This window comes from Macrobrachium rosenbergii, chromosome 41 (assembly GCF_040412425.1).
Source record: "Macrobrachium rosenbergii isolate ZJJX-2024 chromosome 41, ASM4041242v1, whole genome shotgun sequence".
NCBI lineage: Eukaryota > Metazoa > Arthropoda > Malacostraca > Decapoda > Palaemonidae > Macrobrachium > Macrobrachium rosenbergii.
The window spans coordinates 33866572-33881657 of record NC_089781.1 but is presented as its reverse complement, the minus strand read 5'-3'; the positions used below and the strand labels follow the sequence as shown (position 1 = coordinate 33881657).

Here is a 15086-nt window from a genome sequence, read left to right as displayed (position 1 = left end):
GACGTTCTATCTTAAAAGACCTTAAGAGATTGTGAAGTATTCTACTGGTCGCCAATTCCTGAAGATGGAAACGGAATGTACTACTAAGCATTGATCTGTAACCGGTGATCGTAGAGTACGATAATTTCTTTTCTTTCCTAAGAAAAAGTAGAAAGTCTGCTACTTTCGCTACCATTGGAAGTGATATACGATGACCTTGGTTCCGGCACCAACTGCCGTAAACCGCCCACTTGGCCTGATACAGTTCTGGTTGATTTTCTCAGATAGAAAGACAGTTGGCGAGCCACTGCCTTAGAGAGTCCGGCATGACGTGCTGCTCGCTGGACAGTCTCCACGCAGCTAGCTTCAGCACGCGGAGGTTCCGGTGGAAATGATGGAAGTGCGGCTGTCTGAGAAGATCTTTCCTCTCTGGAAGGAAAACCGGAACATCTGTCAGTAAATCGAGAAGGTCTGGGAACCAAGGTCTTTGAGGCCAGAAAGGGAAAATCAACGTCACTTCGGTGTTGTTGGAGTTCCTGAGTTTCATCAACACGTGTTGAATCATTCCGAATGGAGGGAATGCATATGTTTGCATGTCGTTCCAAGAGTGCAACATGGCGTCCGTCCCGAACGACATGGGATCTTCTACTGGGGAGAAGTATACTGGGAGGCGAAAGTTTAGTCTTGTAGCAAACAGGTCTATGGTTGCTGGCCATTTCTGCAATAGAAGTTGAACTTCCTCCTGCACTAGCGTCCATCCCCAGAACCTCTTGCGATCGGGCTTAGGCGTCTGCCAAAACGTTGAGTTTTCCGACACGAATTGAGGAACAAGAGTAGTCCTGTGGCACTCACACCAGCGGAGAATTCTCTGGGCGACTTGATTCAAAATTTGCGATTTTGTCCCCCCCTCCTTCTTGAGGTATGACATTGCAGTTACGTTGTCGCAAAAGAGCGCTACCGTCCTGTTGCTTATCTGATCTGTGAAGCAACCTTGAGCCTCTTCTACCGCTCTTAGTTCCCTGTGGTTGATGGACTCCCTCCGATCCAGATTTGTCCAAAGGCCCCTGACCTGACATTCCTCCAGGGTTGCTTCCCAACCCTGATCCAAGGCATCTGTGTACAGATGGAAATCTGGAATGGGGAGTCAATCTTACGCCGATGGTCAGATGATATTCTTCTGACCACCACTGAAGATCCCTCAGGCAAGAATTGTCCCAGACTATGAACGCGTTCTCTTCCCGAAAGTCACAGCGATTCCTGAGACATGCCTGAAGAGAACGCATCCGGAGATGAGACCCTGGAATTAGGAGTGAGAGGGAGGCCATCCTGCCCAGCAAGCTCCTCCATAGGCTCACAGGTTGAGCTTTGTTTGATCTGAATGTTTCTAGTTGGCTCAGAATTGCCAAAACTCGTTCCTCCGTCGGGAAAGCCCTCAAAAGATGCGTCTGAATCGTTATTCCTAAATACGTTTTTGTCTGAGCTGGATTAAAGAACTCTTTTCCAAGTTGATGCCTATTCCCAACTTTTGACACAAGTTTAGTAAGAAGTCCCTCGCCTGCAAAACTTCCTCTACTGACGAAGCTTGAACTAACCAATCGTCGAGATAGCGCCTCATCCTGAAACCCCGATGATGCATTATCTCTGAAATAGGAGACATCACCCTCGTAAAGACTTGAGGTGCTGTGGTCAGACCGAAGCAGAGGACTCTGAACTGAAATGTTCCAGTTGGACCCAAGAATCGAAGGAACTTCCTAGATTCCGGATGGACCGGAACCTGGAGATAAGCGTCCTTGAGGTCCACTGAAATCATCCAGTTGTCTCTCCGGACAGACCACAGCACCGACTGAGAAGTTTCCATATGGAACTTCGGGGAAATGATGAACCGGTTGAGACTCGAGAGATCTATGATGGGTCTCCAAGATCCTCCCAACTTTGGAGCCACAAAAATCCGACTGTAAAAGCCTGGGGAAGAAGGAGCGGGTTCTAATGCTCCCTTCTCCAAGAGGGCTCGGACTTCTGCTGCTAAAGCTATTCCCCTGATGGAGGAAGGGGAATAACTGGGAAGATGAACCGGTGAGCTGGATAGCGGAGGAAGAGAACGAAAAGGGACTCTGTACCCCTTCCTTAACACCTCCACTACCCAACTCTCCGCGCCACACTCCTTCCAGATTTCCCAGAATGGAGCTAGGCAACCTCCTACCGGTGCAGACGAGGGAAGTGTCTCCTATTTCCGAAAACCCTTCTTAAGGACAGAAGGTTTCGGATCTGAAGCAGAAGCTGAAGACTTGAATGAGAAGCGGACTTTCTTAGGAGACCTAGATGGTGATTTGGAACGCGTCCGCTTAGCTGGTGATGTCATCCTGGAACCTCTCGGTGATCTGGCGGTCTGTGCTGCCACCCGAATCATTGCTTGCTGTGACTCGACAGCTGAAGAAGAGGAAACGAAATTTACCATCGACGCTACATCTTCCTCCCTGAAAAGACTGTTGCTGAGTGCCAATGGTGCTCTCAACAGAGCCCTTTTGTGAATGTCCGGATAATGCGGAGGTAGATGGTTCAGAAAGAAATCCCTCCTTTTCTTACTGAAGAAGGTTGTGCATCTGGCTGAAATGTTTGCCTGATAGGCCAGTCCCATTGACACCGAAGTGATGAGGTTGTCGAACAAAGCCGGGTCCGAGGGAGAATAACCGTCCTGTTTAAGGAACCCCATTAAACCAGATAACATCCACATCGAATGGGATACTGCCTCCGACTGAGTACAAAAAGTGTCTTCCAAAATACCCGCCTCTCTTGCCGTGACAGAAACCAAACGATTCGAAGAAGGGACTCTAGACAGAAGAGCTTCCACTGATTCATTAAGAGGGACCCTAACACCCGCAGAAGGGTTACCCGCAACCTTGTAAAAACCCTTACGAGAAGGAAGCAAGGTGGAATCCTGCCTACCCGACCCAATTAACGCCGCTACCCTACCATCTGCCTCCCTCAATGCCTGCTCGACACGGCCAAACCAAACTATATTCTTTGGTGTATGCGCCACCACTGGTTTTATCGCAAACAGTGACTCAAACATCGCCTGATTAGGTTGAAAAGGTTCTTCCGGAGCCTTGGACTGTGGATAAAGTGAATGAATGAAGTCCACCATCCGCTTGTACTCGTTCTCATTCGCTGAAGGAGAACAGGCTTCCGGTACTGGATCCTCTTCCTCGCAAGAGAAATCCTTATCGGAAAGATCTGACCGAGTCGAGACAGGAACAGAGACAGGCTGACCCCTAGAAAACACTGGATCAGTTAACCCGGAACACGAAATACCTGAGTGCGCAAGACGAACACCTGAGGGATCAGTCGCAATCATGTTGTGGGCAGCCGAGAAGGGTTTGCGCAAAACCCACACTCCAACAACGGTGGAGCTACGCTGAGCCAGACACACCTGGGCGAACCACGCCCACCTCAGAAAACAGAGAAGCCGCAACACTTGCCAACCCCGAACTAGGCTGAATAACAGTAGCATGCAGATGAAGAACCGCAGCAGCAGACACTCCGCTATTTGCGGAAGAAGAACAAGGGGAAAAACCCTGCTGACCATAACCAACCCGAACCTACAAAAACCGTCCTAACCGGAGGAACAGAGAAACCTGTTGGAAAGGTAGAGAAGGAAGGTACAGAAGGAGGGAAGAGAGAAGAAGCCACACTTGGGGTAACCACCGGAGTCCCTGCCGATGACGTCATACAGGTGGAGAACGTACCAGATGGGCCGGAGCTCACAGGAGTTTCGCATGGGAAGCTGCGAGGTACCGAACCCGAAGCGATTGTGGAAGATAGGTTACCAGTAAACCTAGCTACCGGAGCCGAAACATTGAACACGGGAACAGTCGCACTGCCAGATGCCGCAGCAACTAGCTCTGGAGGATGAGAAGTCATATGATTTGTGGAAGATTGTCCCGAAGGCAAGTCCGTTAATGGTAGAGAGCTCGGATGAGCGAGAGAAGAAACCGAAAGTCTCCCAAAGAGTGACCCAAACGGAAGGTTAAAAAAGCCATAGAAGATTTTGAAACCATAGGGAAGAGATGTCTGAGATACAGAAGAGGCCATAGATTTTAAGGAAAGAAAATAGACTGATTCTGTTCCCCCCCTGATAATCTTGTAAAGCATCATTTGTGAATTCCGGGAGATTTTTCAAAACATGCTAAAAAATGTTGGAAAAACCAATATTAAAACAATTTCTAACCAAAGATCTGTAGCCTTTAGAGAGTCCCAACAGATCAGCATTATACTCTGCAATGTTCAGCAATTGATCTACCGAATTAGACTCTGAAAGGGAAGGAAGGTTTGTCCCCAGGGGGAAACAGAAACTTCGAAGAAGAGGAAGGGATACTTTCCAACCTATCCAAACCAGAAGAGCTAGGAACCAAAATTGAGTCATCCTCTACCAATTTTGCAACCTTTTGTTGCAGAGAGCCTACTGCGGGAAAAAGAACCGCTGTTGGATCCAACAAGGGAGCCGCAACCTTAATGACACTCGACTCCGACTGCACCTTCAACCTATCTTCCTGATTCTCTACTACTGTCTGCGCCAATCCTAAATTTGATTTTACCTTAGGACTTATGTTACCAGGGTGAAAGGGGAAATCTGCTGCTGACACTGCCTGCTCCGCGCCAGGGGGGCCGGTAGATCCTACCTTTGAGGTTTGCGGTTCTCCATGACCCCCGGCACCCATTAGGGCTGGTTCTGGAACAGGCAGGGGAGCTGAAAAAGAGCGATTAGGTTCTGTGTCCCTATTACCTTTTTCCTGATCTTTTATTTCTGTTAGTTTTGACATGAAACTTGAAAACAAACTAGACATGCTGGCTGACAATTTGTCTTCTAATTTCCTAAATAATTCTGACTCTAAAGCCTCTTTGTCAAAACCCTGAGTCTCTACCGCTGAATCAACTCTTAGAAGCTAATGATTTCCTATACTTGAGATGATCTTCCATCGTGCTATCGACCATGACCTACGTGCTTTACGTCTTAGAATTTATGCTAATGATTTCCTCATCCTTTTCTACTGAACAATGAGATAATCTTCCACTGTTGTCTGGATGGTGTCTTATCCATTTTATCCATTTCAAAATCCAAAGACCAGGCCAAGTCAAAATGGGAGAGAAGGTCAAAACTCCAGAGAAAAGAACAATCCAGGAGAGAAGGGGGCAAGTCAAGTGATGTTAATCAAAAAACGAAAATTGTACCTTCCTGCAATTTATGCACAAGTCGAACAAAAAGTCTGTCGTTTTTAAGGGGACTTGCAGCAGCATTGCCAACAGTCATCTCATTTGACAAGATTTTCCTGTAAGCGTTGGTAGGCTGACAGTTAATTACTCACTTAGTGGGTACGATATAGTTCGGGCTGGTTTCTCAGGTGTTCAGGGAGTGTATTGCAATATGACCTAAAAATAAGGTAAGAAACTATATATGGCATACACAGTCCTTTAAAAGAAGATAGAACAAAGGCAAAGTAAAAGGTATGTGTCTTCAACATTAGCTCCCTCAGGTGTTGTCAGCTTCTAGGATGGTGTCTTTTCCATTTTATCCATTTCAAAAAAATCCAAAGCCAGAGATTCCAAAAGAAATGTCAAAATACGGTTGAGAGAAAAAATTCCAAAACTCCAGAGAAAAGAACAATTGTCCAGGAGAGAAGGGGGCGACTAAAAATGCAAAACCAGTCCAAGGGATTGTTCATATCCAATCCAAAAACGAAAATATCAGCGTTGGACCTTAGAAACCCGTGTTTGCAGAACTCGCCTGATGTGTTGCGTAATTGTGACAAGTCCTGCAGAGATGTCTCAAAGCCGTCAAAAAGCGCATACTGCCTGTCGGTAGTGAGCGTGTGAGGGATCTGGAGAAGGACCCAGCAGCCAAAGTGACCCAGCTTCTCGCCATTGTTCGCCCACAGCCGGGACCAAGGACCACATCCCGTGCAGCCCTAGGAAGCATCGGGGTGTCCTGAGGGTATCCGTAATTTTTGAAAAAAAAACTTTTTCCTTACGCTGAAAATCCTGGCATTTCTTGAGTCACCTTGTCTAGTTAATATTATTCGTTACATTTGTCATACATCAAAATGATTTCATTCCAACAAAAATAAATCATTCTTTTAGTTTTTAACAGTTTTGAAATATTTTAATTTAAATCATGATAACTGACAAAATTTTAACATTCAGTAATTTTGACTCAAAATGCTCAGTGGGTAAAATTCTTAGTTCTAGTAACAATGAATCATTTACCTTTATTATGCAACAAATGGAAAGTCTCCAGCACAATATTTCGATTTATGGCTTTTTTAAAAAACTTTTTCAGGTGTTTCTTGAGTCACATTGTCATAATTTTTTTTCGCCGTTTTATATTATTCGTTAATAAAGTGTTATTTAAAATTTCAGGTAAGAATACAACAAAAATAAATCATGCATTTAGCTTTTACCATTTTTGAAATATTTTCATATAAATAACAATAAACAGAAAAAATCAACCTTCGTCCTTTAAAAAATGCATGAAAACGAATCGTAAGAAAATTCTTACTTCTATAACAATCAATCCTTTACCTTCATTTTGAACAAACGGAAAGTCTCTGGCACAATATTTCGATTTATGGTGAATTTTTTGAAAAAACTTTTTCCTTCCATCCAGGTTTGTTGGTGCATTTCTGTTTTATATTATTCGTTACATAAAGTGTTATACATCAAAATGTGCGCAATTTCATGTAGAATACAACAAAAAATAAATCATGCTTTTAGCTTTTACCATTTTTGAAATATTTTCATATAAATAACGATAAATAGAAAAAAATCAACCTTTGGTCAACTTTAACTATTGGTCAAGAAATGCAGGCTAAAAAACTCCTATAATATTCAATCAATTTCATTTTGAAACAATTGCCTAGCACAATATTTCATTTTAATTTTTAAAAAAAATTTTTACCCCACGATTATCTTCATGATCATTTTGTGATAATATTTTCTCTGTGTTGCTTTAATCAGACAATCTCTTATAAAAAAATGAATTTAGTGTTACAGCTAAAAATTAACTCATTAGCAACGTTTTGCTTACAATTTGTTGGAAAGAAAAATATTCAATATTTATATATGATAATGATATTTTTATTTCTGATTGTTGCATACTAAACTTAAATAAAAATGTTGAACTCTGAATCTTAAAAACTAAGATTTTTGAAAAAATCTTCAGCAGTTCTGAACGCCCGCTTACGCCGGCATGGGAGACGTTTTTGTAAATAGGGCTTCGGCGTTTATTAAAAACATCACTTGAATGAAAAAAAAAAATCTTCAGCAGTTTGCAAAAAGCATAAAATCTGTACCTCTTACAAAGCTTGCTAACCATTGTGTACAAAAGAATTTATTAAATATTGTAGTAACTAACTATGCTGTTTATTTTCATTTTAAGACAGCTTAACCAAATCACTGGGTTACAATTCTTGACTTTTGTACAGCATGCCCAAAAGATTAGTTCTTAATTAAGGGGTGGCAATGAAATGAGGCAACATTAAAAATTTTGAACAGATATTTGGAATGAAGTCAGAGAAACAGATAAAAGTACAAGATGCACAATAGTTAAAGTGTTCACTTGAGCCATCTTGCTGCACGTATATGATTAGGACTTTTCCTACATAGTCCTGTATGAAACTCTCACCTACTATTGTGGCCTAGTTGCCATGGTTTGCACAAATTTGATTCTACATTACAGTATATGGTAATAATTACATATCAACTTGATAGACTATAACCCTGATCTTGAGGAAAAGATTTTTCCTACATATTCTTATGTAAAACCCTGTCCTTGCCATATGTGTGGTTTGAACCCTGAATTTATACTACGTCATAAAGCTTTCATATAAGTTTAGCCACTTCTGCAGGCAGATCTAGTGAAAAATACTTTTAAATTACTCTACCCAATATCCATTTTTCTTTATTCTCTCCACTTGTATGGGAATGTGACCCTCCATTTAAGCAAATTTAAATCACCTTTACTCAAGGATGCTTAGTGCCAATGTTCATTAAAATTGATCCTGTGGTTATGGAGAAGTCAAATGTTATACTTTTATACCAGACCAGTATATATATAGACTGTAGACAAGACAAACTTCGACCAAAGTTCACATACTTCCAGCACAGGTGATCTACAAACGGAAGAGAGCAAAGCACCTTGTTACAACTGGGTGGTGCAAACACTTACAGTACATAGCAATGAATAAAGTCTCTCCGTCTCCAGCTGCAATGCTTTTTGTCTTTTACCTTTACCTGTTCCTTTTGGCCTCATTCCACTTACGTGTTCAATGTTTTTATGTTGCTTTGCTTCATTGTCATTTCGTCTTCTTGATATATTTTTTACCTTTTATTTAAGAATAAATCATATGTACAAACCCTATGAAAGTCTAGATAAAGGACTCAGTAGTCTGATTAACAACTGACATGTGTGTGTGTGCATTATGACTAATAATAATAATAATAATAATAATAATAATAATAATAATAATAATATGAAGGAAATAACCCTCTCTTAAACAGGTCTTATTGAAAAGGATGGCTGTATTATGCGAATTTATCATATACAGGATCTTTTCTGTTTTCCTTATAATTCGCTTTTCAGGCTCAGCGATGTTGGTCAGCAACTGGCCAATATTCATATTGGAAAAAGGATAGTGTGTGGAATGCGGGAAGTCTTTTATTGAAATGCTCAACCAGAAATCCATGGAATCCTTCGTGGTCTGGATTCAGGTTCTTATACTTCAGGTTGTGGTACTGTTGACATGTTTCGCCCATCTTGTTGGTCATCCTCTGTATGTGGTTGAGAAGGATTTGGAGAAACAAGGCGCTTGGGTCGGTATTTATAGGGGGGTCTTGATCGGTGCTGAATTATGATTGGCTGCCCAGGGCAGGTCATCTCAGGTGGAGTCTTCTCTCCTATTTTGATGTTCGGGGCTCGTCTTGCGTGTGAGCGGCATTGTAGTGCTGGGGATGAATGGGAGAATTTTGATTCGCTCGTTCGCTATGACGGTCACTCGATGCAGGTCTCCTGGCGGCTGTGAGGAGGAGAAAGGTTTCCTGTGTAATGTTGAGGGGTTTGTTTCTCCCTCCCAATGGGCAATGCTTCCAAGAGGCGCAGGTGGTGGTGGTCCGTAGTTCAGTCAGTTATTTCCATATTTGTGATCATATCTTTTCTTGCAATTCTCTGGTTATAGGCAGTCCTGGCATGGTTAAAGATGGCTCCCTCTTGGGCATGGCAGGAAATCCTCTTGGAGAAAAGCACGGTGGTCATACCGACGTAAGAACCGAGGCACCCTCAGACGGGGCATGAGTACCGGCATACCACGTTGGTTTTCTTCAAGGGGTCCTGCTGAGGGTGGCTGGATTGTTATGCATCACCAGACTGCTCGTCTTTTTGCTCTTGTAATGAATGACCAGATGAATATTCTTATTGGGGTCAACAGGGCAGACATCCTCGATGATAATGTTGACAATGGACAACTAAACTGAAATATAGAAGATTCTATCAAGGCGAACATCGATAAATGGTACCGGCAGGAACCTTGCCCCAATGTCCCTGAACGCATAGAGCTCTTCTATAAAGGACAGTTTCATCATAAATATAAAGAAGATGAACATGCCCTCAAGAACATCATCCAGGGTAATATCTGCCCCGCTGACCCCAATAAGAATATTCATCTGGTCAATTGTTAATACAGCAAAAAGATGAGCAGCCTGGTGATTTGTAACAATCCAGCCACCCCCCTTCAGCAGGACCCCTTGAAGAAAATCAACGTGGGTTACCGGTATTCATGCCACGTCCCAGGATGCCTCGGTTCTTACATTGGTATGCCCACCATGTGTTTCTCCATGAGGATTTCCTGTCATGCCCAAGAGGGAGTTATCTTTAACCATGCCAGCACTGCTCATAACCAGAGAATTGCAAGAAAAGATATAATCATGAATATGAAAATAACTGACTGAACTACGGACCACAGCCGCCTGCGCCTCTTGGAAGCACTGCACATTGGGAAGGAGAAGCCAACCCTAAGCATTACGCAGGAAACCTTTCTTCTCCCCATGGCTGCCAGGAGACCTGCATCGTGCGACACCCATAGTGAAAGAGCGAATCAAAATTCCGCATCTGAGGACTGAAATTCTCCCACTCATCCCCAGCACTACAGTGCCCCTTGCACGCAAGACGAGCCCCGCACATCAACATGGGAAAGAAGGCTCCACCCGAGATGACTTGCCCTGAGCAGCCAATCATAATTCAGCACCGATCAAGAGTCCCCTATAAATACCGACACGAGTGCCTTGTTTCTCCAGATCCTCCTCAACCACGTCCAGAGGATGACCAATGAGATGGCCAAAACATGTTGGCGGTGCCACAACCTCAAGTAGAAGAACCTGAATCCAGACCACGAAGGATTCCACGGATTTCTGATTGAATATTTCAATAAAAGACTTCCTGCATTCCACACAATATCCTTTTTCCAATAAGAATATTGGCCAGCTGCTGACCAACATCGCTGAGCCTGAAAGGCAAATTACTGTATAAAGAAAATAGAAAAGATCCTGTATAAGATAAATTTGCATAATACAGCCATCCTTTTCAATAATAATAATAATAATAATAATAATATAATAATATTTTCTTTAAATACTTTCACTATCATCTATCGTTTATTATTTTTGGGGAAAAGGATTAAAGAATGAATGTTTTATCTGGACTTATTGAGGAGGCTTGGGTGGCTGTCCTCATTTCTAGGGAGTAACTTGCATTAGTCTCATTTCCTGTGCTCTGACTGGACACCACAAGGGGCCATCCCAGGATATTATCCAACTAAACCCACCCAGTCCTCTCTTGACCAATCAAAATTAAGCACATATGTCTTCAATCCTTTCACCCCAATAAATACCTGTGTATCCTCCCATTATCACCTTATTTTAATTCACCTGTTCCATATGTAGAATCATATGTAATAAATAAAAATTATATACAGCATATTTGTTCCACATAAGTTTACTAAAACCTACCTCCTTCAGACCATTTTATCATGATGTCAAATCCAAAACACCCTTTGCATTGAGTATTATGAGGTATCCCTTTAGGTGCGTCTTGTGATGTAGCAGCCTTAAACACCTTGAAACAGAAGATTAATGCAAAGTCAAGATTAGTTCAACACTTTCACAGTAGTCTCTAACAGAAGATATTACTCTAAGAATGCATATTTAGAGCATCATCTTCATATGGAACCAGATCTCAGGGCCTACAAGAGACTACTCCTCTAAAAGAAAATTATATCAAGTGAGCTTCTACTACTAAAACTACTATTGCTCCATCCAACATTACTGATCATAGCATCATGCAACTTATATTTTCTAACATGTCTCCTCCTTGCATTTCCTTCACTTCTCTTCACCTGCTCCAAAGTCCTCTTTGATCTTGTTTCCAAAAGCTTTTTAAAGTTCAAGAATCCACAGAATTCCACCTTTTCACTTACCTCTTTGCATTCTCCACACAATAGTTTTCTTTGGAATTCAACTGCCATCCATTCTTTTACTATATCTTATTTAACTTTTCTTTGGAATTCAACTGCCATCCATTCTTTTACTATATCTTATTTAAAGGAGTCTTTTTCTACTCATATGGGTATACACTGAGTCAAAATTTGCTTTGTTAAGGACCCCCTTTTTAGTCACTCTGAGTGACCACTGTACCCCATAGATCTTTCTCAAGCATCAGCAATGGAAGCTATCAAATCTTTTATGTTAGTGTGCATAGCTGCACAGCAGGATAGTTCACACCTACTGCACATAATGACCTTGATTTTCCTATTAGTATCTCCTGAAATAAACTCTTCCAAAAGGAACCAAAAGCCATAAAGCCCTACTAACTCAGATGTACATTTCTTCATCTACACTAAGCTTTTGGAGAAAGTAGAACCACAACGGCAATAAATATTGTTTTTAATAAACTCACCATCCATGTAAAAACCTTTGTTCTGATCCATTCTTTGCTGCATGTATCAGGTTTTGAAAGCTATAATTTACACTAAACTCACCCCACTTTTCTGTTATACCATACTCTGGTTTTCATTCTGTCATAAGAGTGAATTTACAGTATTTTAAAAGAGCCCAGTTTTTATTATCAGAAAGACTCATCTACTTACCTTGTCAAAAGTTCTCATAAGTTCAACAAATGTAATAATAACTGGACATACCTGTAACAACCTTCACTTCTATTTATCCTATACAATACACTCAATATATATGCATTTTCAAAGTAATAATAGTCTAGTTAGGCCTGGAAAAATTTTACCTGATATGTTAAGTAAGGAGATGCTTATAATTAATGCAATCCAATCCTAGAGCTTTCACTCTTTTAGTGTTTCACAAACTTAGAACCTTTAAGATCCAAAGACAAACCTTCCCCTGTTCAGAGGCTTCACTGTCTAGTAAGTCTTCAAAGTGATCTCTCATCTAAAACTTTTAGAGCTTTGGTAAGCAATCTATCAATTCCAGGGAATTTTATCATTAGAAAATTCCTTGACTGCCACTTAGATATGACAACTAATTCAGCTACTATTTCAAAATAAGGTTAAGTTTTCACCCCAGCATGTTAGTTTCAGAATTTGCATCATAATTTATGGAAAGTACTTTACATAAGCTGTTTTCTTTAAGTTTCCATAAAGATTCAAAAATGGGGTAAAAAATTTTAAATTATACTTGAGAATAACCAGCTTGGAGAACTCGCATATTGACAGTATATTGACAGTAACTGTTCATCCTGCAAAGGTTATAGACTTATACCTGTACCTTTTTGCATTATCTTTGGCTCCCATCATCAATAAAATAGAATCAAGATCACTTTCCATCACACACTATATATTGTACACCTAAGTTTTCACTTCACAAATCCTATAAAATTCCATGGAACCAGTATCAATGTTGAAATATATTTGGACTCTATACATGTAGGCATCAAAGGAAATAAAAATGCTGTTAATGCAACCATAGCTGCAACTACAGTGATTAGATCAAATATACTGTATGTGTTTGTGTCAGTGATTTGTTACCATCTCTAAGTCTCTTCATCTTTATTAAATCACAAGTAATATTCATTCCTTCTCATTCTAAGCACTAACTACCTCAGCTTTTGATATTTCTTCTTTGAACATCACACCTTTCAGTTATTTTCTCATTGGTGATACTATCTTCTTGGCATGTTCCAACTATCAATTTCCATATTTTCAAGTAAACATCTTCAGAATCTATTCCATTTTCTTAGTAAGTGCCTTGTCCACTTTGTATAAACAGTAGAAGCATAGGTCCAATGCATTAATTATTGCTTCTACTTTTTTTTTTGGTGCTGCACTTCTAACTCTGGCCTTACAATTAAGTACGTTATATAGCTCACAAATGTTCCAACTCCTGTAAGGGCTGTCCCACCACCCTAATGTGATACTCCTCCTCCATTTCTTCATTAGCTTTCCTTAGACATGCTAGGCATGAATAATTCCTTATCCATTTAAACTTTACAATGTTCAAAACCAGCAACATCTGTTAAATCTTTTAAGACCTAATCAAACCTTGATATATTCCATAAATGTGTGCCCTCTGTTGACTGCAATGTCAGGAAACGGTCTTGGTCCTGATGGTCACAATTCCATCTTGAGCAATTCTCTGCACTGGACATAATAAAAAACCAAATACTGTATGCTATTAGATCCTTGGGGACAAATTCAACCCACTCGATAAAGGCAAGCTGTACACTCTACTGGCTTTGAGGAAGTGTATCACGGGAGGACATGCTTTATCCTTTCCTATCGTTTACTGACACTGGCAGTGATGGGTTATATATAAAAGACAACGGTGATCAAAGGATTTTTGTAAAGAACAGAAAATAGAATTCAGAACAATCAACCAACTCTATAAAGACTCCCAACATGACAGCTACTTGCATTATTTATTTAGGCCACAGCAGCAAACATTCAGTAGTGATCAGATTTTGGTTGGTTTACTATCCACTCAACTGGCAAAGTCCTCCCAAAAAATGATGAGCAAAAACTCCTTAAATACAATACTGCAGTTAACCAATCCAACTTTACTTAAGAAACAAAAAACAGCAAGGTAATTGTTATATAAATGACATTAACACAACTTTGTTCCCACTGATAGCTTATGTATGTTATAAAAGTAAATGACTTGGCTTTAAGAATTCTTTTACTGTATCACATAAGTAAATGCAATATCCTTACCTCAAAGAACATATCGTAGATTTTTGTTTCTATGTTGTTCCACTTATTATCAGGATACTGGCTATTAAATTTTTCTATAAAATCATGACAGTACATCTGTAATATATGTAATACAAATTACTTACTAATCAAGTTGATGACATAAAACAAAGAAAAAAAGTATCATGGCTTAAATTCAAGTGACAGATCAGTGAAATGGGGAAAATGTACTATTCTTATTTTTTACAAGAGCGTCTAAAGACAAACTATTTTATATCTTTATAATTCCTTTTCAATCTATGATACAATAAAATCTTGCGATGACAGACCCATCATTACCAGATTAGCTGGACAAAGGATGTGTCTAATTTTAAAGAAACAGGCATGGAGAAATTTCCCTGAACCAACCTGGATGATGTGACCGGGAATTTATGCTATTAAACAGTGCACAGATTAAACATGTTGAGAGTAGATGCTACTAAGCAGTTAGAAAGGCAGAGGGTTATATGACCTTTACATCACCTGCCTCTCATGCACTCTTCTTAATTGCTATTTATGTTATGCATGTGTATACAGTACTGTGTTGTGGTGATTATGTTATTTGTTCACTGCAAAACTTATCTTTGCGATTGCTACGTACACTTACGTCCTTTGTGATCAGCTTGAGTATATTACTCATAGTTATATTTATAATATTTCTTGATAAAATTTGCATTCTTTAAGTACAACTAAGATTGTGCATAAAATGGATTCTGTGTTTTACAATAATACAGAATATCACTTTACACTGTTATTCTCTGGATGGCTTGGTCAGTGCTTGAAGGGTTCAATAGTGGTCGCTTTCACAAGAAAATT

At 40.3% G+C, this 15086-nt stretch overlaps 1 protein-coding gene across 1 annotated transcript in view; it reads right to left on the bottom strand.

The window, feature by feature from the left end:
• The window catches only part of TTLL12 (Tubulin tyrosine ligase-like 12), a 99806-nt gene that overhangs the window by 2570 nt on the left and 82150 nt on the right, over positions 1 to 15086 (bottom strand). Inside the window, 2 exon segments of the mRNA XM_067084220.1 lie at positions 11029 to 11134; positions 14253 to 14348. Of these exon segments, the coding sequence (XP_066940321.1) occupies positions 11029 to 11134; positions 14253 to 14348 (202 nt within the window).